Source organism: Narcine bancroftii, chromosome 2, assembly GCF_036971445.1.
Source record: "Narcine bancroftii isolate sNarBan1 chromosome 2, sNarBan1.hap1, whole genome shotgun sequence".
NCBI lineage: Eukaryota > Metazoa > Chordata > Chondrichthyes > Torpediniformes > Narcinidae > Narcine > Narcine bancroftii.
Window position 1 is genome coordinate 12,163,890 of NC_091470.1, and position 26,936 is coordinate 12,190,825.

General features: G+C 44.2%; 1 protein-coding gene across 3 annotated transcripts in view; it reads left to right on the forward strand.

Annotated features, from left to right (window-relative positions):
- Nucleotides 1-26,936, forward strand: part of LOC138753198 (choline/ethanolamine transporter flvcr2b-like) — a 109,060-nt gene that overhangs the window by 40,802 nt on the left and 41,322 nt on the right. For all 3 annotated transcript variants that reach the window (XM_069915860.1, XM_069915859.1, XM_069915861.1), the window contains exons 4-5: nt 4,875-4,942; nt 9,385-9,488. In XM_069915860.1, the coding sequence (XP_069771961.1) occupies nt 4,875-4,942; nt 9,385-9,488 (172 nt within the window). The remainder of the gene's footprint in view (nt 1-4,874; nt 4,943-9,384; nt 9,489-26,936) is intronic.

Here is a 26,936-nt window from a genome sequence, read left to right on the forward strand (position 1 = left end):
AGGAAAGATTTGAGTGAGGTGGAGCCTTTTCTCTTTGGAGTGACAGAGAATAAGAGCAGACGATAGAAGTATATAGATTGGGAGAGGAATAGGCGGGGTGGACGGCCAGCATGTTGTGGAGCAAATAGGTGGGGTGGATGGCCAGCACGTTGTGGAGCAGATAGTGGGGTGGACCACCAGCACGTTTTTTCCTGGAGTGACGGTGCTAAACACCAGAGGATATTGGTTTAAGGTGAAGGGAGGAAAGTTTAGGGGAGATGTCAGGGGGAAGATTTTCTTACCCATAGAGTGGTGGGGGCCTGGAATGTGTTGCCAGAGCTGGTGGTGGAGGCTGGAACAGTGGGGATATTCAAATCTCAAGCACGTGGGTTCAAGAAAAAATGGAGGGTTATTGGTATGTGGGCAGGAAGGGTTAGATTAATTGTGGAGTAGGTTTGTTTAATCCTGTGGGCAGCAGGACCTGATCTGTACTTTTCTAAGATTCCTGTGGTACACAACTTGTCACAGGCCTCCAATCTGAACCCTCCACTACCCTCTGTCTCCTACCACTAAGCCAGTTCTGCAGCCATTCACCTGTTCACCCTGGATCTCGTGATTGGACCTTCCCACCATGTGGGACCTTGTCAAAGGCCTTGGTTGAAACTGCCCCTTGCCTTCCCATCCTCATCGGTGGTCTTGGTCACCTCTTCATATCACTCGATCAAATTTTGAGCTGCTGTTTTTCGTGGACCACACAACCAAGGCATGGATTCAAGGCAAAGGGAGGAACACTTCAATGGAAGCTGTCAGGCACCTTTTTCACTTGGACGGTGGTGGGTGTGTGGGAAGGCAGGGGCAGTTGTTACGACTGTAGGGATAGGGAAGGTGGAGAGGGAGATGTGCCGACCATCTGCAAATGGGACTGGTTTGGCTGGTTTTGGTAGGTGGAGTTGCTTGCTGTACAACTCTTCAGAAAGCAAGACATTTTCCTCCTTGTGGAGAGATACTGCCTGGACTTGATTCAGTTCACAATGGATTATTAAAGGGTCTTGACAAAAACATTTTCCCCTGCCCCCCCCTCTCCCCACCAATGTTGCTCGATCGGTTGGGTTGGAGGAATTTGATGTTTACTCCAGATCCCATCTGCAGTCCCTTGTGTCCTGACATGGAGATGGTCTGATTTTTTTTTTCCCAAGCTGTTGCAAGCAATGGTTGGGAGATCAACCCATGAATCTGGGTATTTCTGTCTTGCTGGGAGTGTTGGCAGCGATGACTGGTGTTTCATGAGGGTTCTTTCCTATTCTTCCACGTTCATAATTTCAGGCTAACAAGCTACAGGGATATAGTGGCAGAGAAAAATTACTGGACCATTGATCTAAAATGAAATGTTCAAATTTCACAACGGAGATTTGACTTGTTGTTAAATAAATCTGAGGGGGAATGGCTGATGCCTGCAAAGGTGATTATGAACACCAGATAATTGTTTTGTAATAAAGTCCAAGCCACGGCATGTCCTGTGCCCAGGTGGCCTATATGTGACTTGTGGCTGAGAATTGTGGCTGTCTAACTGCCCTCTGAAATGGCCAAGGGGGTCACTTCACTCCAGGGGTATTTAGGGAAATGCAATAAATGCCTTTCTTAACATTCCAAAAAGCACATAAATATTTAAAAAACTATTTAATATCTTTTGTTAACCAAAGGGGTGGCACAGCTGGTGTGGTGGTTAGCATAACACCCTTACAGTGCTAACCATCAGGACTGGGGTTCGAATCCTGCCTGTCTGTAAGCAGTTTCTCCCCGTGTCTGTGTGGGTTTTCCCCGTGTCTGTGTGGGTTTTCCCGGGGGTCCAGTTTCCTCCCACCATTCGAAACGTAGCAGGGGTTGAAGGTTAATTGGGTGACTCGTGTTCATGGGCTTGAATTTAAAATTTAAAATCCTTTCCTTGAATCATTGCATTGCTAGAACACTCTACCCCTTGTTCTTCCAACCATCTCCCAGAAAGAGTGTTCTGTCATCGACCAGATTAAAGTGGTCCAGGCCTGCAGCCAAAGCTCCAGCATTGGATCCTGGCCTATGATCTACAGCTGATTGATGGATAGAGCCAACAGGCGGCAAAGCTTTTTATGTAGTGAGTGTAAATACACAGGAGTGTTGGAGAAACTCAGCAGGTCTCGCAACATCCCGAGGAGCCACACACACATGATTGATGTTTTGGCCTGAGCCAGTTCTTTCAACGGTCTGCTCTTTCCCAGAGTTCCTCCATTTTTCCCTTTTGAAGGTTAATGTCAGCCACTGAAAATGGAGTGCCATGGTGAGGGTTACGCTGTTATGGTGCCAGTGACCCAGGTTAAAATCCCACGCTGTCTGTACGTTATCCCCATGTCTGTATGGATTTCCCCGGGTGCTCCGATTTCCTCCCACCATTCAAAATGTACAGGGTGGGAGGTCAATTGGGCGCCATCAGTGAAGGTTTCGATGTGTCCAAAGCCAGGAGTTCAAATTGTACAAAGGTAGCTGGAGAATTTGAATGAAAAACGCTTTAGTCTAAAGTTGACACAATCACTATCTCCCAGAAAGAGTGTTCTGTCATCGACCAGATTAAAGTGGTCAGGCCGGCACGTACACTAGTACTGTCTGTGGCTCAGGTTCAACTCTGTCCACAGCTGCCTTCCGCCATGGTCTGACTCAAGGGCTAACTCTGGCCTCATGGCTGACCTCCACATCTGTGAACAAGCTGAGAATTCAACAGCGCTCTCACGCTGCCCTTGCTCACTGCCAGTCGACCTACCCTCTCATTGTAACTCCACCCTCTGAATTGTGCTCTCTACGCGGTTGGAGGTAACCTGTTAAACTGCTCACAGAAGAACCCTTCTGTACTGTAACCTTTCTAATGATTAGTTTAACATTTAAAAGCAAAAAAATTCAGGAGAACTGATGAGAATTCAGAGGAGGTGGAGTTCAATTGTAATTGGTATTTTTTCATTTAATTTTAAATATAAGAAACAGGCTTTTCCGGCCCATAAGTCTGTGCTGCCCAATTTACACCCAATTAACCTCCAACCCTTGGTACGTTTTGGAGGGTGGGAGGAATGTGTCAAGAGCTTCTGGACAGATTTGATCCAGAATGTGCTTGATGTTGGATATGCCCAGAACAAGGGGATCACTGTCTCAGGATAAGGGGGAAGCTCTGTAGGTCTGAGAAAGAGAAATCTCTCGGAGTTGTGAACCTGTGGAACTCCCCACCACCGAGTTGTTGAGGCTGGTTCATAGATGTTTTCAAAAGGGAGTTGGATGTGGGCTAAAGGGGATAGAGGGAAAGCAGGAGTCGGGAACTGAGGCCGCGTGATCAGCCACCATCGTATTAACTGGTGGAAGAGGCTCATCAGGACCACATGGCCTCCTGCTCCTTGTGTTCATGAACAGACTCATCAGCCAACATTCTCCGGCCTGTTCTTCCTCCTTCCAGAACGTGCCAGTCCCGGCCTCTAATTAACTGACCCTTGACTCCCACGTTAATTTTGGATGTCCTAATAGCAGCTGTTCTCAATGTATGTCTGTCCTGCCCTCAGCTCCTGTCATCATTTGCCCTCCCCCAGGATTTTTTTTTCCCTACATGGTGCTTGGACTTTATTCCTGACTACAGTAAGTTCCCCATTTTCCGCCATCTACAGGGATCGTAGATGCCGGATATGCAAATTTTCCAGTTGCCTGAGGCTCATTCGTACAATGCCTGACTAATACACCTGCATTAAGAGAACAAGTTTAACAGACAAAAGGCAGTGCAAAATGTAAAGTAATTTGGGAAAAATAAGTATTGTGGTCTTTAATTATATAAAGTTTACTTTATTCAAGTAATTCCCATAATTTACAAAATTTAAATATGAACCCGGTCCTGGTGCTGTCACAGTGCTGCCCTGAACACTACGTTATAATTAACCCCCTCCCTTCCCCCAAGTTTACAGATAAAGACCTAATACCAATAAAGATAAAAACACTCGCCCACAGGGAGAGTTGGCCCAGCGATGAGTAGCATCGGCCGCTCTTCATCCTGGACGCTGCCATTTTATTCAAGCACAGCTTTATTGAAACAGCTGTTATGGGAGGGGCGTGACCGGGGCTCCGCTGGCTGAATGTTTGCTCTCGAGGGGTTGTGTGTGGCTTTGGAGAACGTTTACTTTTATTTAAAATGTTATTTATTTACTTATTGCCGCTGTGTCTGAATTCCGGATATTGGGAAATGCTGCACCTTGAAATTCAAGGCTTTGTGATCTCTGTTCCCAAAATGCTCTCCCACTGGAACTTGGTCACCTGCATGTCCTGGTATAATCCTCCCCTTCTAGGTCAGATGGTAGAAAATAGAGTATAACAGCACGGTACAGGCCCTTCGGCCCACAATGTTGTGCTGACATACAAACCTACTCGAGTTCCCTACTCATACCCATCACCTTCCATCTTTTTTAATCCATGTGCCTGTCTGAGTCTTTTAAGTGTCCCCTATGGTTCCAACCTCCTCCATCACCCCTGGCAATGCATTCCTGGGACTCACCACCCTGTTTTGACAAAAAGCACTTTATCCCTGAGGCCTTCCCTAGACTTTTCTCACCCCACCTGGAACAAGAAACTCACCTTGATGCACCTAACAAATTCTGACTAATCTGAGCTTTTCTCACTAAGGATGTCACAGATGAATTTGGGGAAATGAAAGTCCCCCGATTCCTGACAACCCTGTTGCATTGACTCTGTTAAAGATTTCTACACCCTGGTCTCATTACACAAATAAACATTTGTACACTGACGTTTTCAGCTGAGTGAGAATTCTGGGTCCCGGGAAATTAAAATCTGGTTAAACTAGCTGAATGGGTGCAGAAAAATTATTTATTTTTTTTAATCAACAGGAATTAATACTGGCTCCTATTATGCAGTTTCAACCCTCCTGAACAAGATGGTGCTGGCACATTACCCGGTACGTACTCTGTCACCGGCTCGTTTTTACTTCTCATTGGTAACTGAGGAGTTTTTAAAATCTCAGGCATCCAGTGGCCTGTGACCTGAGCCACACAGATGTATTGTGTGTGTGTGTGTCTGTGTCTATGTGAACGTTGTATTCTGTGTCATGTGAAAACTGCCCAGTCGTACCAATGTCTGCGGTTTCCCCAGCATGGTTCTGCATTCAATCACAGTGTCTGCGAGGCCTGTGGTTTCCCCAGCACATTCTGCATTACAATCGGAGCGTCTGCGAGGCCTGCGGTTTCCCCAGCATGGTTCTTCATTACAATCGCAGCGTCTGCGAGGCCTGCAGTTTCCCCAGCATGGTTCTGCATTACAATCACAGCGTTTGCGAGGCCTGTGGTTTCCTCAGCACGTTCTATATTACAATCGCAGCATCTGCGAGGCCTGCGGTTTCCCCAGCACGGTTCTGTATTACAATCGGAGTGTCTGCAAGTCCTGCGGTTTCCCCAGCATGGTTCTGCATTACAATCGGAGTGTCTGAGTGGCCTGCGGTTTCCCCAGCACGGTTCTTCATTACAATCGCAGCGTCTGCGTTCTTTCTTTAACTTAATTACTCATCCCAGTGGTGGAACTACTAGGCTCTTTCATGCTGCCTTGTAAAATGGGGTTAACCAGGCAATTTGCCCAGTTAGCGCCTCACTCATGCAGAAACTGGAAAGGATCTGACCCAGTCAGTGAGCTCCTAAATCAACCGGGTCCCTCCCCTACCTCAGAGGGAGTCAGGGAACCCAGTTAAACTCATCCAGGTCTCGTCCACTGGCAGCTGGAAAACAAAAATGGCCGACCCAGTTATTCCGATGATGTCAGTGTGATGATATGTAATTACACCACTAGGTCACCAGCGTGTAGGGCTTCTGGCAACACTGATTATTTATGGAGATTAAACACAAAATGTGGATGATCGATCGCACTACAATCCCAGCATGCATATCTCCGTGGGGGAATGAAACTCCATTCGAGGGTGTGAGCCCTACGAGGTTGGACAGACGCCCAGGTGTCGCCCCTACACCCCCAAATTACAGGGCAGAAAAGGCACTTTTCTGTTAAATGCAGTGGGCACGGCTGTGTTTTTTCTCGTACGCATGCGCGATGAAGGGAAGTGTGATGGCAGCGCACAGTGTTGTTGGGGCCCTCGCAGTGAGGAGGAAGTGTGATGGCAGCACACAGTGCTGTTGGGGTCCACGTGGTGAGGAGGGAAGTGTGATGGCAGCGCACAGTGCCGTTGGGGCCCTCGCAGTGAGGAGGGAAGTGTGATGGCAGCACACAGTGCCGTTGGGGCCCTCGCAGTGAGGGGGAAGTGTGATGGCAGCGCACAGTGCCATTGGGGCCCTCGCAGTGAGGGGGAAGTGTGATGGCAGCACACAGTGCCGTTGGGGCCCTCGCAGTGAGGGGGAAGTGTGATGGCAGCACACAGTGTTGTTGGGGCCCTCGCAGTGAGGGGGAAGTGTGATGGCAGCGCACAGTGTTGTTGGGGCCCTCGCAGTGAGGGGGAAGTGTGATGGCAGCGCACAGTGTTGTTGGGGCCCTCGCAGTGAGGGGGAAGTGTGATGGCAGCGCACAGTGCCGTTGGGGCCCTCGCAGTGAGGGGGAAGTGTGATGGCAGCGCACAGTGCCGTTGGGGCCCTCGCAGTGAGGGGGAAGTGTGATGGCAGCGCACAGTGCCGTTGGGGCCCTCGCAGTGAGGGGGAAGTGTGATGGCAGCGCACAGTGCCATTGGGGCCCTCGCAGTGAGGGGGAAGTGTGATGGCAGCGCACAGTGCCGTTGGGGCCCTCGCAGTGAGGAGGGAGTGACCGTTCCCCCCCCCCCCAACACTGAGAGTGTTTCTGATACTGACCCTACAGGTCCTCTGATTTGGTAAGTTTGAAATGGCCACTAAATGGCATGAAGGCTGAAGCTGTGTATTCAGACCTAATGCTGAGGACACCCCATTGATTTAAAGTGGGTGTTAGGATGTCCGGTTCCCCTACCCCGGGATAAAGACCGACTACCGTGAGGCCAGGTGCTCACCAGCTCCGCTTTTGTCCCATTCACACCCACGGTGATCAATTCCTTTTTCCCATGCTAACCTCGAGTTGCAGAAGATGGCAGCCAGTCAGGTAAATAATGCATTATTATTCAAGGACAGTCGTGTGCTTAAATTTTTTTTCTTAAACCTGTTACGTGAAAAATAAACGCAGGAAGCCCAACTCGATGATGAGTAGGAGCCAGTTATCTTCAGCCAGTAACCCCCCCTTCTCTCTGAACCCTCCCTAGTATCGAGGGTGACTTGTTTCCACTCCGCTTTGTGGGTTCTGAGATAGCTGATGGAGTCAATGCAGGAACCCGACTCTTCCTCATACAAGACTGGGGTAGTTGTCAGGGCGATGCGCACCTTCCACTGTTCAATCAGAATTGGTTTATTGTCACCAAATGTTGTGGTACTGCTGCAGTGTTTATGTTACATGCAGAATTTCTCTAAATTACATTTCTTTTGTACTTTATTTGTGTAGAAGAGAAAACCACAGGCCTTGTCTGGTTCATTGTCCATTCAGGAATCTAATGGTGGAGGGAAGAAGCTGCCCTTGTTCCACTGGGTGTTTGTTTTCAGGCTCCTGGACCTTCTCCTGATGGTAGCAGTGAGAAGAGGGCCTGGCCTGGGTGGTGGGGGACTTTGAGGATGGAAGCTGCTTTCTGGAGGCCCCGGCTCTGCCCACGATGGTGCTGGCTGAATTTACTGCCAAGGTCCAGTGAGATCTATCAAATCACCAGGGCAATTCTCGGTTCTGACTGCACCAACTCCCGAGTTATCAGAATGTAGAGTTACCAAACATTGGCTAGTTTTGTATATGCTAGAACATCCAAATATTCTTCATGCTATTTACAGCGTGTAAGTACCGTTACGTCACAGACCAGCAGAGATAGAAATTCACCAAGACAGTGTTATTTTTAAAATAATAATTTTATTATTAATTACTAATAATGGTCACATCTAAATTTAACCCCCAACTAGGTGTGAATAGATGCGTGCATGCGTTACCCAAGACCATTACAGCTTGGGCACAATTCTGGAAAGTTATTCCAAAATCCTCCTTAGACACCCAGTGTTGACACGAAGACTTAAATTGTACAAAGATGCGAGGCATACTTGTCGAACAAAGCCAGACGTTTAGCAGAGGAAGAGGACCTGCCAGATGTTAGAGGAGTTCTCAAAGTTAGTGGAAATGAAACGGATCAATTTGGAATTGAAAGGCTCAGGGTAACATGACCCAGCTTCTAACGTGTGGCATTCAAACAGTGCCCAGTGGGTCAGGAAGCCCTTGCGTGTATACAGGAAGCCCAATCAGCTGTTCAACCTTCAGGGTAAGGATTTTTGGATTGTATGTACTACTGGATCCCTGTTTGGGGGTAAGAGGGGATTCCCTGCTCTCTGGGGATGTTCCTGCCTGAAGCCTCAGGTGACATTCCTCGTATTTATTGTGGGCAGCTGGTTAGCCTTCCCTGGACATCACCAGCAAATGGCTGAAATTGGGAGCAAGGTCATGATGTATGTTTTTTTGACCAGCATCAGTCCAGGAGATGCCAGTCCGTATATTTATCCTGTGGCCCAATGAAAGGAAAGGAGTCCCTTTTTAACCTCCCAGGGATTGGCAAATATGGCTTTGAATCAGGCCTGAGAAATGTACCATATGCTTTTTGAGTTTATTCTGTACATTTTCATCGGTTGGCTGTATTCTGTCTCTGGGACATCTGTGACCAGTTAGAAATGTGGTGGTGTTTTGTGTTTCGGAAGCACTTTGATGGGAAAAATGGCAATGCTCTCAGCTGCTCTTAATGGGTTGAGGGACCCGGGTATCAGAACTGGGATATGCGAGGGTGCTGGAGGTTTCCTGATCCCGTGCATCTGAACCTTGGGATGCTGATGGTTTGGACTGGAGGCTGCAGTGGGTGTGGGAGCGCTGGAGGTGAATCCATGGATACTCGGTGACTTTGGAGGGACTCTCTCTTGCTTCTCTGTCTCTGACCATAAAGGGGCTCTGGGGAATTTCTGCTGAGAGTGAATCTTTGCCTCATGGTGGACTAAAGGAAATTTCGTGTGATATTACATTTTCTGTTTTATTACCATCATATTAAACATTCAGACAACTTCACATAAACCATCCTAAAGTTTGTATCTGATGGTTTCTGCTGAAGATTCTTGGTCCAATTAATCTTGGTGATCTAATCTACTGGATGATAAATCTCATCAGGAATCGCTGAGGAGCAGTGGTTTGTTTTTAAAATTAGCCCTGTTTTCAAGGTTCTCTCCCTGACCTTTCATGTCGTACAGGTGTATGTGTGGGAATTGAATGTGAACATCAGGGTGTGGTCCTGATGTGGGAATCTGAAGAACCATCTGATTCTTGTCTGTTTCTCAGAGCGAAGAATTGAATGCAGGGAGAATTGGCCTCACTATTGTAATTGCTGGAATGGTTGGATCCATCATCTGCGGAATCTGGTTGGACAAAACCCAAACCTACAAGTAAGATTCCATTGTACAAACTCCTTACAGACAGTGCGGGATTCCAACCCCAGTCCCCTTGCTGGCGCTGTAAAGGCCTTGCATTAACTGCTGGTCCCCTTGCTGGCACTACAAAGGCCTTGCGTTAACTGCCGGTCCCCTTGCTGGCGCTGTAAAGGCCTTGCGTTATCTGCCGGTCCCTTGCTGGCGCTGTAAAGGCGTTGCATTAACTGCCAGTCCCCTTACTGGAGCTGTAAAGGCGTTGCATTAACTGCCAGTCCCCTTACTGGAGCTGTAAAGGCGTTGCATTAACTGCCAGTCCCCTTACTGGAGCTGTAAAGGCGTTGCATTAACTGCCAGTCCCCTTACTGGAGCTGTAAAGGCGTTGCATTAACTGCCAGTCCCCTTACTGGAGCTGTAAAGGCGTTGCATTAACTGCCAGTCCCCTTACTGGAGCTGTAAAGGCGTTGCATTAACTGCCAGTCCCCTTACTGGAGCTGTAAAGGCGTTGCATTAACTGCCAGTCCCCTTACTGGAGCTGTAAAGGCGTTGCATTAACTGCCAGTCCCCTTACTGGAGCTGTAAAGGCGTTGCATTAACACTATGCTACCCTTTTATCCCAGAAAAAAATCTCCATCTTCTAATTACTGCTGACAGTTCTGGGGAGGGGAAAGAAAGACCATGATTGTTGGGTAAGTGGTGGGACAACGAATCCACAAAACCTCATTTACAGAAGAAGGGAGGTAAAATGCAGCCAACAGAGAATATTCTATCCTGAGGTGAAGCCAGTGAGAACGTGCCCTGCTGACTGTGACAAGGGCAGTAAAATATCACAGAATTGAAAAGTGAGGTTAATATAGATGAGTTTTGGCTGGACTGGACAAGTTGGTCTGATCGGCCAATTTCTGTGCTGTAAACATCTGTGATTGCTGGGGTTTCATCTATGAATTGTCAACAGAATAACCCAGTTTCCTGTCTCGAGACTGCGGGAGGGAGTGGTGGGTGGGGGGGGGGGGGGGGTGTAAAGTAATTGTGAATGTTGTCTGTTACACTTCACTGAGGATCTGATTATTAGTATCTCCTAACAGCAGCCCTCAGCCTGTATCTGGCTTGGGAGGTATGAGAAAGGCAAGATTTACAGTAAATGCTCGTGAAGCTTCATTTCTCCCCATGTGTTGTTAGTTCCTCATGGGGTACAGGACTGCAGGCCCAACTAGGTTAACATTTCACACACCTGTCAGCTAATTTTTGATGAGACAGGTTTTTTTTGAGAGTTTGTTAAAAGTTGATCATTGATTTTTGTTTTTTAGCTTCTTGGCTGGAATATTTAAATTTATATCAGTTGGTTATTGTTACAGTCTTGTAATAGATGATAAACAACAATGGTCTCAGCACTGATCCCTGAGGCACAGCCATTGTCGAATCCAGTTCACTCCTTCACCATGAACACTGAGTGTCTGGACCTTCCTGACTAGCCTCCCATGTGGGACCTTGTCAAAGGCCTTACTAAAGTCCATGTAGATAATATCCACAGCCTTTCGTTCTTCGTCAGCTTTCCTGGTAACCTCGAAGAACTTGAAGATTGATTAAACATGACCTACCATGTACAAAGCCATGTGACTTATCCCTAATCAGTCCCTGGCTGTCCAAATACTTCTATATCCTATCTCCAAAACACTTCCCAATAATTTACCTGCTACTGACGACAGGCTCACCGGCCTATAATTTCCAGCCTTTTTGAAGCCTTTTTGAAACATTGGCTACCCTCTAATCCTCCAGCACCTCCCCCAAGGCTAAAGATGTTTAAAATATTTCTGCCAGAGCCCCAGCAATTTCTGCACCAGCCTCCCTCAGGCCCTGGGGATTTATCAACCATTTTTCACTTTAACACAGCAAGAACCTCCTCTTTAATCTGTACAGACTCCATGACCTCACTGCTTGTTTGCTTCACTTAGGTAAACTCTGTGCCTGTTTCCTGAATGAATCCTGATGCAAAAATCCCATTTAAGATCCCCCCCCCCCCCCCCCCATCTATTTCGGCTCATTTCCTCAAAATTGACTGATCCTTCTCCATAGTTAACTTGAAACTAATGGCATTATGATCACTGGACCCAAAATGTTCCTCTACATCACACATGTCAAACTTTGGCCCGCGATATAATTATATTTGGCCCGCAAGATCATTTCAAAAATGTATTAGAGGTGGCCCGCCCTGCAGTGAGAGCCGATGCTGTTTTTTGCTAATGTCACCCCCACTATCCTCCCCCTTCATTGCACATCCTTCCCCACCCCCTAACTATCCCCTCCCCCCTAAAACCACCCCCCTTAAAAGATGGCCAGAATATTCTCAAAAAGGAATCCAGAATGGTAAAGTTTCACAAATCTTCTGCTGGGAATCCTAACAACACCCGGGCATCAGATCCACGGGACGCGGAAGGAGCAAGAGTGTTGCAGGTTGACCGTGCATACTTTGAGAACGGGGAAAACAAAATTGTAACACGAGAAGTCTGTCGATGTCATCAGCCGGCAAGCCAATTGGAAGGCTCCCCGCACAACCAGTCGCTTCTCCCACCTGTCGAGCGGTGTGGCGGATTGGCGAGTGCCTGTGATTTCCTGTCGGCGTGACGGACATGGCATGCTGCGCACGGCCCCTGCTGTTCCGCAAAGGCTGATCGGCAGCGCGCTGGGCCTGAGTGGGTGGGTAAGCAGGGGTGGGCAGAGGGTGTAGGTGAGGAGTAATGGGCAGGGGAAGTTATGGTGGTGCGAGGGGCAGTTAGAGGGAGGGATGAGTAGAAGGAGGGGTGGATAGGGAAGAGGTAAAAGGGGAGGGGCAGGGCGAGTAGGGGAGGGGTGATTAGAGGGTGAGAGACGGGTAGAGGGAGGAACAGGTTGAGGGGAGAGGCAGTAGAGGGGCGTGTATAGGATGGGGTGCGTAGAGGCAGAGCGAGTGGAGTGAGGGGTGAGTAGAGGTTGGGTAAAGGACTGGTCAAGTAGAGGGATGGTGGGTCGAGGGTGAATAGAGGCTTAGAGCCTGAGGAGTGAGCAGGAAATGCTGAGTCCTGATGCAGGCCAAAATGGACACAGCCTGTGAATGCTGACTACATCTCCACAGGGACCAAATAGGTTTCCCTCAGGTCAAGCAAAGGGTGAACTTGAGCTACCTACTCCTGACCTGTAACATTATCCTCCTAAAGTTATATCCTAAAGTTTAACATTACATATGTTGAAAGAAGAGAAAACATGCAGATGTTGTTGAAAATTTTCAATAAATATTTAGTTCGGCCCTCGACTTAGTCCAAGTTTTTAATTTTGGCCCTCCGTGAATTTGAGTTTGACACCCCTGCTCTACATATACTTCAGTCACCTGTCCTGCCTCATTCCCTCATCTTTGGCTTGGCTTCGTGGACGAAGATTTATGGAGGGGTAGGTCCTCCTTTGTCTTTTGTCAGTGAGGTGGGCTCTACGGTCTTCTTCCAAGGAGGTTGCTGCCCGCCGAACTGTGAGGCGCCAAGATGCACGGTTGGAGGCGATATCAGCCCACTGGCGGTGGTCAAGATGGCAGGCACCAAGAGATTTCTTTAAGCAGTCCTTGTAACCAGTCCAGTTCTTTGGTGCACCTCTGTCTCGGTGGCCAGTGGAGAGCTCACCATATAACACGATCTTGGGAAGGCGATGATCCTCCATTCTGGAGACGTGACCCACCCAGTGCAGTTGGGTCTTCAGCAGCGTGGATTCGATGCTTGCGGACTCTGCCAGCTCGAGTACTTCGATGTTGGTGATGAAGTCATTCCAATGAATGTTGAGGATGGAGCGGAGACAACGCTGATGGAAGCATTTTAGGAGCCGTAGGTGATGCCGGTAGAGGACCCATGATTCGGAGCCAAACAGGAGCGTGGGTATGACAACGGCTCTGTACACGCTGATCTTTGTGTGTTTCTTTAGGTGGTTGTTTTTCCAGACTCTTTTGTGTAGTCTTCCAAAGGCACTATTTGCCTTGGCGAGTCTGTTGTCTATCTCGTTGTCGATCCTTGCATCAGATGAAATGGTGCAGCCGAGGTAGGTAAACTGGTTGACCGTTTTGAGTTCTGTATGCCCGATGGAGATGAGGGGGTGCTGGTAGTCATGGTGGGGAGCTTGCTGATGGAGGACCTCAGTTTTCTTCAGGCTGACTTCCAGGCCAAACATTTTGGCAGTTTTCGCAAAACAGGACGTAATGCGCTGGAGAGCTGGCTCTGAATGGGCAACTAAAGCGGCATCGTCTGCAAAGAGTAGTTCACGGACAAGTTGCTCTTGTATCTTGGTGTGAGCTTGCAGGCGCCTCAGATTGAAGAGACTGCCATCCGTGCGGTACCGGATGTAAACAGGGTCTTCATTGTTGAGGTCTTTCATGGCTTGGTTCAGCATCATGCTGAAGAAGATTGAAAAGAGGGTTGGTGCGAGAACGCAGCCTTGCTTCACTCTGTTGTCAATGGAGAAGGGTTCGGAGAGCTCATTGCTGTATCTGACCCGACCTTGTTGGTTTTTGCGCAGTTGGATAACCATGTTGAGGAACTTGGGGGGGCATCCGAGGCGCTCTAGTATTTGCCAAAGCCCTTTCCTGCTCATGATGTCGAAGGCTTTGGTGAGGAAACAAAGGTCATAGGGGATCCAGTATTGCACTCTCTCTAGTTGGTACCTCAATATATTGATTTAGAAAACTTTCCTGAACACATTTGACAAACTCCAAGCTATCCAGCCCTTTTATAGTGTGGGAGTCCCAGTCAATAAGTGGAAAGTTAAAATCCGCTCCTATCACAACCTTCTGTTTCCTGCATCTGTCTGTCATCTCTCTACAGATTTGCTCCTCCAATACTCGTTGGTCTATAATACAACACCATTCTCGTTGGTCTATAATACAATACCTTTCCCATTCCTCAGCTCCACCCAAAGGGCCTTTCAGCTCCTTTCACAAAGATGGTGTATTCAGTGATTACAAGAAATCACATATTTTCCCTGACGAGCAATGCCACTCCTTCCCCTTTCACCCCCCCCCTTGTTCTATTGAGTCTAAAGCAACAGAAGCCAGAGACCTGATTACTATGGCTTGTCCCTGGTAGGCCCCCCCCCCCCAAACAGTATTCAAAATGGTCTACTTGTTATTTGAGGGAATGGCCACAGGGGTGCCCTGCACTGCCTGCCTGGTCCTTTCCCTCTCCTGACTGTCAGCTGTCTCTCCTCCTCCTGTCTCTTAAATGCGATGGTGTCCCTGCACCTCCTGTCTATCACCCCCTCAGTCTCCTGAATGATCTGGACTTCATCCAGCTCCAGCTCCTGATAAACTGTGTTAGGGAACTGGAGCTGGATGCACTTCTTGCAGATGAAGTTGTCCTGCTGGCTTCCCTGGTGACCCACATTCTGCAGGAGTGTTCCCCTGCCCTGCCTGCCATTCCCACTGTCCATACTCTTCTACCTTGACAGGGTTGTCTTTTCCTTGCCTGACTCCTGTACCACTATTTCAGCCACTGGTCAATGAAGGCCAAAATACCATGTGCTGTCTTGGCCACACAACCGCTCAGAGTCCTCCCATTTACAGTGAATTCTGCCTTCAAATTTGGCCCATCAAAATGAACCACCTTGTATGTCTCTGGCTTAAACTCCATCTGGCCCAGCTCTGCATCCTGTTAATGTCCCTCTGTAACCTCTGACAGCCCTCCATATGATGCACACCACCACCCACCTTTCTGTCTCTCTTCCATTTTCTCAACCACAAAGCAAGGCCTTGGATTCCAGAGTTCCTTATTTTCTGAAGGTCTTATCAAATTCCTCATTGAAATCCATACAAATGATTTTTCTTGAGTTCCAGCTGCAAACTGATTTTTCCAATCAGCCTGTGTATTGAAATCCCCAATGCCTGTTCTATCTCCCTGTGTAATTATCTCCTGGTTACTGTCTGCCCATCAGGGTCTTTGCCTCCTCTCTTGAAGGATTTGGTATTTTTTTCATCAACTAACCCCTTCTCTACTGTGTTACAATCTCGTACTTTATCTCATGTAAACTCCTGCCAGCCTCATGTCCCAAATGACCACAAACACCTCTCAAGATATAGGAGCAGGAGGCCATTGACCCATCAGGTCTGCTCTGCCATTCTCATCATGAGCTGATCCATCCTCCCACTCAGTTCCTCTCCCCATAACCCTTCATGCACTAACTCATCAAATACCTATCAATCTCTGCCTCAAATGCCCCAATGTCCTCACTTCCACAACTGCCTGTGGCAACAAGTTCCACAGACTAACAAACATCTGGATAAAGAAATTTCTTCGTATTTTTGTTTTAAATCGACGAGCTTTTATCCAAAAGTTGTGCCCAATTGTCCTAGATTCCCCGACTGTGGGAAACATCCTCGCCACATCTACCCTGTCCAGGCCTTTCAGCATTTGAAATGCCTCAATGAGGTTCCCCCTTCATCCTTCCGTCCTCCAACGAGTACAGTCCTCATAACCTAACCCTTTCTTTCCTGGTATCATTCTAGTAAATTTTTTCTGAACTCTCTCAATGCCAGTATGTCTCAAATAAGTGCCCAAAACTGTATGCAATACTCTAAATGAGGCCTCACCAGTACCTTATACTGTCTCAACACCACATCCCTGCTCTTGTATCCTTATCCCTCTAGATATAAACAACAACGTTGCATTCGCCTTCTTCACCACCGACTCAACCTGGAGGTTAATCTTTAAGGGATCTTGTATGATGACTCCCAAGTCTCTTTGTTCTTTGAAATGTGAATTTTCTTCCCATCTAAGTAATTATCTGGCTGTTCATTTCTTCCACCGAAGTGCATGACTGTACACTTTCCAACATTATAGCTTATCATTGTGCTGCCCAATCTCCTAATCGAACCAAATCTCTCTGCAGCCTCTCTGTATCCTCAGCACCACTTGCCCTACCACCTATTTTGGTATCATCTGCAAATTTAGCCATAAAGCCATCTATTCCATAATCCATATTGTTTACATACAATGTAAAAAGAAATGGCCTCTGTGGAACACCACTGGAAACCAGTTGCCAACCATAATGGGACCTTTATACCCACTCTCTGTTTCCTGCCGACCAGCCAGTGCTCTACCCATGCAAGAATCCTTCTTTTAAATCATCTTGTTCTGAGGCTCAGGAGGGAAGGAGGGATAAGAACAGGGTAATTGTGGATGGGGACTCACTTGTCAGAGGGACAGATGGGAGGTTTGTGGACGAGATCGGGGATCCAGTTTGGTCTGTTGCCTCCCTGGTGCTAGGGTCCAGGATGTCTCTGATCGAGTTCACAGAATTCTGCAAGGGGAAGGTGAGCAGCCAGAAGTCTTGGTCCATGTGAGGACCAATGACTTGGTTAGATGTGGGGATGAGGTCCTGACACAGGAATACATAGAATTAGGCAGGAAGTTTAAAAAACAGGACCTCTAAGGTAGTAATCTCTGGATTGGTGCCGGTGCCACACGCTAGAGAGGGTAGAAATAGGAGGATGTGGAGGATGAATGCGTGGCTAAAGAGCTGGTGCAGGGGGCAGGGGATAAGATTTTTGGATCATTGGGATCTCTTCTGGGGAAGGTCGGACCTGTACAAAAGGGACGGACTCCACTTGAACTGGAGGGGGACCAATATCCTGGCAAGCAGATTTGCTAGAGCTGTAGGGGAGGGTTTAAGTTAGTTTGGCAGGGGGGTGGGGAGCAGAGTTTGCAAGCAATGTCTAGAGTGCATGGCCACCTAGTTAAGAATGATAAAGATAACAAAGGAAGGATGGAGGTTAAGGTAAAAGGTAGAAAAGGGAATATATGTGAGGGTCATTCTCTGAAATGCATGTACTTTAATGCAAGAAGCATAGTGAACAAGGTAGATGAGCTTCGAGCATGGATTGGCACTTGGAGTCATGATGTGGTGGCAATTACTGAGACCTGGTTACAGGAGGGTCAGGACTGGCAACTAAATATTCCAGAATACAAATGTTTTAGATGTGATAGAACAGGGGGTAAAAAAGAGGGAGGAGTTTCTCTCCTTGTTAAGGAGGATATTACTGCCGTGAGGTGGCAGGATGGTTTGGAGGGATCGTCCAGTGAGGCTGTTTGGGTGGAATTGAGGGGTGGAGGAGGCATGAGGGTACTAATAGGAGTATGTTATAGACCACCAAATGGGCAAAGAAAATTGGAAAAACAAATTTGTAAGGAGATAGCATGTATGTGTAATAAACATAAGGTAGTGATCATGGGAGATTTTAACTTCCCTCACATTGATTGGGATACCTATACAGTAAGAGGGCTGGATGGGCTAGAGTTTATCAGATGTGTACAAGATAGTTTTCTTAATCAATATGTAGAGGAACCGACTCAGGACGGTGTAATACTGGATCTCCTGTTAGGGAACGAGATAGGTCAGGTGTCTGAGGTTAATGTTAGAGAACAAATTGGGTCTAGTGATCACAACTCTATTAGTTTTAGGGTAGTTTTAGGGAAGAGCAAAGAAGGGTCAAAAGTTGAGGTTCTGGATTGGAAAAAACAAATATCGAAGGAATAAGAATGGATTTGGGGAGTATTGAGTGGGACATGATTTTTTCAGGTAAGGATGTAAATGAAAAATGGAGAATATTCAAAGAAGAAATTTTGAGAGTACAGAGTAGTTATGTCCCAGTGAGGATCAAAGGAAAGGCTGGAAGTCATAGGGAGGCTTGGTTTTCGAGGAATATTAGAAATTTGGTTAGGAGAAAGAGGGAGGTGTACAAGAGGAATAAACAGCAGGGAGCTGAGAAGTTGAAGGACTACAAGGAGTGTAGAAAAAATCTTAAGAAAGGCCAAAAAGAGGCACGAAGAGGCTTTGTCAGACAGAGTAAGAATAAATCCAAAGGGTTTCTATAGGTACATTAAAAGTAAAATATTAGTGAGGGATAGAATTGGACCCCTTGTAGATAGCGAGGGTAGGCTGAGTGAGAAGACAGAGGAAATGGGGGAAATTTTGAATGATTTCTTTTCCTCGGTATTCACTATGGAAAAAAATATTGAACCAGTTGAAGTAAAGAAAAATAATGGGAAGGTCATGAATCGTATAAGGATAACCGAGGAGGCAGTGATGGCTGTGTTAAAAAAGATAAAGTTGGACAAATCTCTGGGTCCGGACAAAGTATTTCAGGACACTCAGGGAGGCTAGTGGACAGTTAGTGGGGCCATTAACAGAGATATTTAGGATGTCACTAGTCATGGAGGTTGGAGGGTGGCTCATGTTGTTCCACTGTTTAAGGAAGGGTCCAAATGTAAACCTGGAAATTATAGACCTGTAAGTCTGACGTCTGTGGTGGGTAGGTTGATGGAAAGTGTTCTGAGGGATGGTATTTACAAATATTTGGAAGAACAGGGATTGATAAATAGTAGTCAGCATGGTTTTGCCAGTGGTAGATCATGCTTAACAAACCTTATAGAGTTTTTCGAGGGGGTTACGAAAAATATTGATGAAGGGAAAACTATGGATGTTGTCTATTTAGACTTTAGTAAAGCTTTTGACAAAATTCCTCACAGGAGGTTAGGAAAAAAGGTGGAGTCATTAGGTATAAATAATGAGGTCATGAAATGGATTCAGCAATGGTTGGATGGGAGGTGTCAGAGTGTACTGGTAGAAAATTGTTTGTCCAATTGGAGGCCGGTGACTAGTGGAGTTCCTCGGGGATCGGTCCTGTGTCCACTATTGTTTGTTATATATATTAACGATCTGGAAGAAGGGGTGGTGAATTGGATAAGTAAGTTTGCAGATGATACAAAGATTAGTGGTATTGTGGACAGTGAGGAAGATTACTGTAGCTTAAAAAGAGATATAGGAAAGCTAGAGGAGTGGGCTGAGAAATGGCTGATGGAGTTTAATATGGTTAAGTGTGAAGTGTTGCATTTTGGAAAGGCAAATCTAAATAGGTCATATACATTGAATGATAGACAATTGAGTGCAGAGCAACAAAGGGATTTGTTGTGGTAAATAGTACCCTCAAGGCTGATACTCAGGTAGATGGTGTGGCGAAGATGGCATTTGGAATGTTGGCCTTCATAAATCAGAATATTGAATTCAAGAGTAGGGATGTTATGATGAAATTGTACAAAGCATTGGTGAAACCAAATTTGGAATACAGTGTGCAGTTTTGGTCACCAAATTATAGGAAGGATATAAATAAAACAGAGAGAGTGCAGAGAAGGTTCACGAGAATGTTGATGGGATGTCAGGGTTTGAGTTACAGAGAAAGGTTGAGCAACCTGGGGCTTTTTTCTCTGGAGCGTAGAAGATTGAGGGGGGATTTGATGGAGGTGTTCAAGATTTTAAAAGGGATAGAGAGAGTCAACGTGGATAGGCTTTTTCAATTAAGAGTGGGGGATATTCAAACCAGAGGCAGTGGGAAAATTATAAGGGGAACATGAGGGGAAATTTCTTCATGCAAAGGGTGGTTGGGATGTGGAATAAGCTTCCGGCAGAGGTGGTTGAAGCAAGGACGTTATTTACATTTAAGGAAAGACTGGATAATTACATGGAGGGGAGACCATTGGAGGGGTATGGACCAGGTGCTGGTCAGTGGGACTAGGAGGATGGGGATTTGTTCTGGCATGGACTAGTAGGGCCAAACTGGCCTGTTCTGTGCTGTATAATGTTGTATGGTTCTAGCGAGAGAGAGATTCCACATCCTTCCTGTAATGAGGTGACCAGAACCAAACAGAATGCTCTGTGTGGTCTCACCAAAGATTTGTAGAGTTGTAACCTGACCTCACTACTGAATTCAATCTCCTTATTAATGAATCCCAGCATCATAGAAACATAGAAGATAGGAGCAGGAGTAGGTCATTCGGCCCTTCGAGCCTGCTCCGCCATTCAACGAGATCATGGCTGATCTTAAAGTTCAGTACCCCGTCCCCGCCTTCTCTCCGTAACCTTTAATACCCTTATACTGAAGAAATAGATCTAATTCCCTCTTAAATAGATTTAATGAACCTGCCTCTACTGCCCTCTGTGGCAATGAATTCCACAGATTCATCACCCTCTGGGTCAAGAAATTCCTCCTCATCTCGGTCCTAAATGGTTTGCCTATTATCCTCAAACCATGGCCCCGGGTTCTGGATTTTCCCATCCTTGGAAACATCCCATCTGCATCCATTCTGTCCAGTCCTGCCAGAATTTTATAGGTCTCTATGAGATCCCCTCTCAATCTTCTAAACTCCAGCGAGTACAATCCCAATTTGCGCAATCTCTCCTCATAAGTCATTCCTGCCATTCCAAGTATCAGCCTGGTGAATCGCCTCTGCATTCCCTCCATTGCAAGAACATCCTTCCTTAGATAAGGTGACCAAAACTGCACACAATACTCCAGGTGGGGTCTCACCAAGCCCTGTACAGCTGCAGTAAGGTATCCTTGTTCCTATAGTCAAACCCTCTTGATATGAAGGCCAACATACCATTTGCCTTTATAACCGCCTGCTGTACCTGCATGCTCGCCTTCAGAGACTGGTATACAAGTACCCCTAGGTCTCTCTGCACTTCCCCATCTCTTAATCTATTGCCATTCAAATAGTAAATTGCCCTCTGGTTTGTATTACCAAAGTGGATAACCTCACATTTATCCACAAGGCCATAGGCCCTCTTAACTATCCTATCAACCTGTGCAGCGTCTTTGAGGGATTAGTGGATTTGGATCCCAAGGTCCCTTTGTTCATCCATACTCTTAAGCAACTGACCATTAACCTTGTACTCAGCCTTCTGGTTTGTCCTTCCAAAATGCATCACCTCGCACTGATCCGGAGTGAAATCCATCTGCCATTTTTTCACCCAACTGTGCATCCTCTTGTAACCTTCAACAACCTTCAGCTCCATCCACAACTCCTCCAACAAACTTACTGACCCATCCTTCCATCTCTTTATCCGGGTCGTCTATAAAAATCACAAAGAGCAGGGGTCCCAGAACCGATCCCTGCAACACTCCACTAGTCACTGACCTCCAGGCAGAAAACTTTCTTTTTGCTACTACTTTCTGCTTCTTTCCTACAAGCCAATTTTTTATCCACACGGCCAAGGTTCCACTGATCCTGAGTCTCCTGGTTTTCTGAATGAGTCTCTCATGGGGGACCTTGTCAAATACCTTGCTAAAATCCATGTCAACCACATCTACCACCTGACCCTCTTCAATTTCTTTTGTTACCTCCTCAAAAAACTTAATTAGACTCGTGAGGCACGACCTTCCCTTCACAAAGCCCTGCGGACTATCATTGAGTAGACTGGATGTCTCCAAATGCTCATGGATCCTATCCTTAAGAATCCTCTCCATTACTTTATGCACCCCTGACGTAAGATTCTCCAGTCTATAATTCCCTGGATTCTCCCCATTACCTTTTATAAACAAGGGGACGACATATGCTGTTCTCCAATCCTCTGGCACCTCCCCTGTGGCCAAAGATGATTCAAAGATCGTAGCTACTGCCCCAGTTATTTCTTCCTTCCCTTCTCTCAGTAGCCTGGGGTTTATTATGTCCGGCCCAGGGGATTATCAATCTTGATGATTTTAAGAAGATCCAAAACTTCCTCTTCCTTAATCTCCACAATGTCCAGGACACCGGCCCGTTCAATTCAACCTCACCGTGATCAAGGTCCTTTTCTCTTGTAAATACTGATGCAAAGTATTCATTTAGGACCTCCCCAACCTCCTCTGCCTCCAGGCACATGTTGCCTCCTTTATCCTTTATCCTTCATTCTCATCATCTTTCTGTTCACATACACATAGAACACCCGGAGGTCTCCTTAATCCAACATGTCAAGACTTCTCATGCCCCCTTCCAGCTCTCCAGTTATTTCCCAAGCTCCTTCCTGGCTACCATATATTTCTCATGAGCCCTTCCTGTTTCCTGCATCCTATAACTAATGTTTGCTTCTTTCTTCCTCTTGACCAGTTGCCTGACCTGTTTCATCAGCCATGGTTCTCTTTTCCTACCATCTTTTCCCTGTCCCAGTGGGACAAACCTATCTTTTTTTCAAACTTTATTTATTGAAAAATTATTGGTAAACATGCAAAATACACTTCACAACAAAATTTATTTACATGAAAATAAAAAGAACCCACCCCACCCCTTCAGCCAGCTCTCTTAAGGAGAGCCAAAGAAATATACATATAAAAAAAAATCAAAGTACCTCTAAATGCATATATTCCAAATATAATGACCACTTATTAACAAAAAAATAATTATCATGCAAAATATAAGTAATTTTATCCATAACAATACAAGCTTTCATTTCATTATCCATCACATTATACTAATCACTATCTTATCCTTCCATGTGCTTGCTATACATTTTCGAGCTACGGACAACACTAAATATACAAATGCGATTTGAAATTTATCCAACCCCAATCCCTTTAAAAAAATCACATAACCCAGTAAAAAAACAGATGGATCTAATGGTAACTTAATGTTATACAATTTTTCCAAAATTAATTTAATTTCTTCCCAAAATGGTTGTACATACATACAAGACCAAACAGCATGTAAAAAAAAAAAAAGTTCCAACACGTGTACCACATCTAAAACAGGAATCTGAATTACTAAGGCCATATTTTTTCGATTTCTTAGGAGTTAAATATAACTGATGCAAAAAATTATAATTAACCATACCATACCGTGGATTTGTCAATCTAGTAACACGATCATGACACGTATCCATCCAGTAATCTTCAGGAAAAACAAAAGTTAAATAATTTTCCCATTTAAACTTAGATTTCTCCCATTCCGACTTGTCCATATTATCTTCTAATACTTGATACATATACTTGATACATAACAGAAATATAACCCTTTTTAGGCATGAAAGAAATCAAAGACTCAAACTCCGACAATACAAGTAAAACCATCTCTCTACCATGCATTTTGTTTTTACCGGTGACTAAAGTTGATAATAAACAAATAAAGAAGCTTCAGCAATATCAAAACACTTTCAATTGAATAAAAGAAAGAAATTGACCTTCTATTAAACAATCCTGCAATATTTTTATACCCTTAAAATCCCAATTCTTTAAATAACTATTAAGCAAAGAAAAAGGAATAAGTTGATTATTATATAATGGTGTTAAAATAGATAATTTACCTTTATATTAACTTATTCTTTTTTGTACATAACATCAATAAATGTTTTAATATCGGCACATTATACTCCCGTAATAAATCTATATTCCACCGAAATATAAATTGATGTACTGCAGTTTCAGAAATACATGCCATCTCAATTTTAGCCCAACTTGGAGATTGATCCAAATCCATCAAACCACTAATAAATTTAAGTTGGGCTGCCTCATAATAATTCTGAAAATGAGGTAATTGCAATCCACCTAATGCGTACTTCCAAGTAAGCTTATTTAATGCTACCCTTGGTAATTTACCTTTCCATAAAAATTCCCTAGTAGTTTTATTTAAATCCTGAAAGAAGTTCCTTGTAAGAAAACACGGTATTGATTGAAACAAATATTGAATACGAGAAAAAATATTCATTTTAATACAATTAACCCGGCCAATTAAAGTTAACAGAAGGTCTTTCCACTTAATTAAGTCTGCTTTTATCTTTTTCAACAATGGAACATAATTTATATAAAGATTGATACTCAGTATTCACAATTATTCCTAAATATTTAATTTTATCTGTCCATTTCAAATTCATAACATTTTTATAAACTGAATAATCTCCTTCACCTACTGGTAAAATTTAACTTTTATCCCAATTAACTTTATACCCAGATGATGATCCATACTACAATAAACATTCCCGTAAATGCGGCAAAGGTTGGTCTGGATTTGTTAAGTATATCAAAACATCATCTGCAAATAAATTAATCTTATACTCTTCATCCAAAACTCTCATCCCTTGTATCTGCTCATTTTGCCGCATTAATTGAGCTAACCAATGACCAACACAAATGGGGCTCTTGACAGTGGACAACTCCATCGATTTGAATGCATTAATTTAAATAACGACGAAATCTGTCCATTTGTCACCACCCTAGCTGTAGGGTTTGTATATAAATCTTTAACCCACCCAATAAAAAAAGGGCCAAATTTAAATTTTTCCAAGACCTTAAATAAAAAATTCCATTCGACCCTATCAAAAGCTTTTTCTGCATCAAGTCCAACCACCATTGGATGGTTGGGCTGCCATCGGTATGCATTGGTCAAACTAATTAGTCGAAGAATATTATCCGAAGCATATCTATTTTTAATAAAACCTGTTTGATCTACATGTATCAATTTAGGTAAATATTTAGCAAGCCAATTTGCTAACAATTTAGCTATTATTTTATAGTCCACACATTCAATAAAGAAATAGGTCTATACGAAGACACTTTTAATGGATCTCTATCTTTCTTTAGAATTACAATAATTAAAGCACTAGAACAAGATTCTGGTAACTCGTACTGTTCAGTCACTTGTTGTAATACCTCCCCAAACACCGAAGATAAATCTTCATAAAAATACTTTATAAAATTCCACTGAAAACCTGTCATCTCCTGGTGATTTACCATTAGGAATTTCCATCATAATTTCTAAATCTGTGAATGGAGCTTCCAAATCTATAATATCCTCTTCATCTAATGCTGGTAACTTTAATATAGATAAAAAAGGATCAATAGATCTATTATCCTGTTTCCCCCTCAGAAGTATATAATTTTTAATAAAATGAATAAAACTGTTCATTGATTTCCTGAGGTTTATAGATAACTATTGAATCCTTTTTAACAGCATTAATAACCTTTGAGGTTTGCTCCTTCTTTAACTGCCACACAAGTACTTTATGCGCTTTCTCACCCCACTCATAATATCGTTGTTTGGTTCAATTAAGTAAACATTCAAATTGATAAGTCTGTAACGTATTATCGCAATTTCAATCTAGTCAAAGCTATCTCCTGATCTTCTGTTACTCCCTTCTGAAATTCCTTCTCCAATTCATCAATCTGCTTTTCTAATTTAATACTTTCAGCCATATACCCTTTCTTAACTTTAGTAGCATAACTAATTATTTGTCCTCTTAAATAAGCCTTTAATGCATCCCATACTACAAATCTACTTCGAACATTTAACATTTTCCATTAAGAAAAAAATCAATTTGTTTCTTAACAAAAGCAACAAACTCAGGTTTTTTCCACAACGTTGTATTAAACCTCCATCGATAAGATGGACGTAACACCTCCGAACTTTCATGAGAAGAAAAAATAAAGAATGATCAGATATTACTCTTTTATAATCTGCCTGCAATATCTTTCCCTGTAAATGTGCCGATATTTTAAAAAAAATCTATTCTAGAAAAGGAATGATGCCTAGAAGAATAAAAAGAAAAATCTTTCTCTATAGGATTAATCCTTCTCCAAATATCTACCAAATTTAAGTCTTTAATTAAGCCCCCATTTGTATCGCCATCTTTGATTTTCTAATACATTTTGGAGATTTGTCCATTAATGGATCCAAAACACAATTAAAATCTCCCCCAACTCGAATATTTTCATTAGCTTAACTTAATAACAAAAAAGCATCTGAAATAAAACATTCATCATCCACATTAGGTGCATAGATATCAAGTAAAGTCCAAAGTTCATTAAAAATTTTTACAATCCACTTATAAAACCCTCCCAGCATTCCTCTCTACAGTCTGTAACTCAAAAGATAGATTCTTGTGAACTAAAATCACTACACCTTTTGCCTTGGAGTTAAATGAAGAAAAAAAACATGACCAACCCAATCTCTTTTCAATTTCAAATGTTCTTTTTTAGTCAAATGTGTTTCTTGTAAAAAAGCATTATCAATTTTCATTTTCTTAATATAAGCTAAAACTCGCTTTTGCTTAATTGGATTATTTAATCCCTGAACATTAAAAGTTGAAAATTTCAAACTAGACTTTTTAATAAACGTAGTACAAAAAAAATGCTCTTCTGTTGATAAACAAAATCTACTCTCCCTCCCCTAATGTTATAAAAAAGTTAATATAAAAAGGTATACAATTAATTCCCCCCCAAAAAAAAGGCACCCAAAGGTAGTAATTCCCTCAAAAACTGGGTGTAACACCACACCAGTGGCAGATGACTATCAAAGATATCAGTGCCATCCACCTCCCCGGCAGCCAGAAATGCAATATATATAATAATTCAACGTCATTCATATATTCAGCCCTGGGACTCCAGTCCCAGAGATTGATTTGAATCTTCAACATCACTAGGACTGTGTGTCAAAGCCTCCTTCTTCCCATCTTTCCATTTCCATGTCCATTGGCCCTTTTAGGTGACGACGGTGAGATTCTTCCCTGACCACGTAGATCCAGTAACGAATTAGCAAAAACCAATGCATCGTGATCATTCTCAAAAAATTGAGACTGATAATTGCCGTAAAAGACCTTCAACACTGCAGGGTATCGAAAAGCAAATTTATATCCTTTCAACCACAGCACATCCTTGGCCGAATT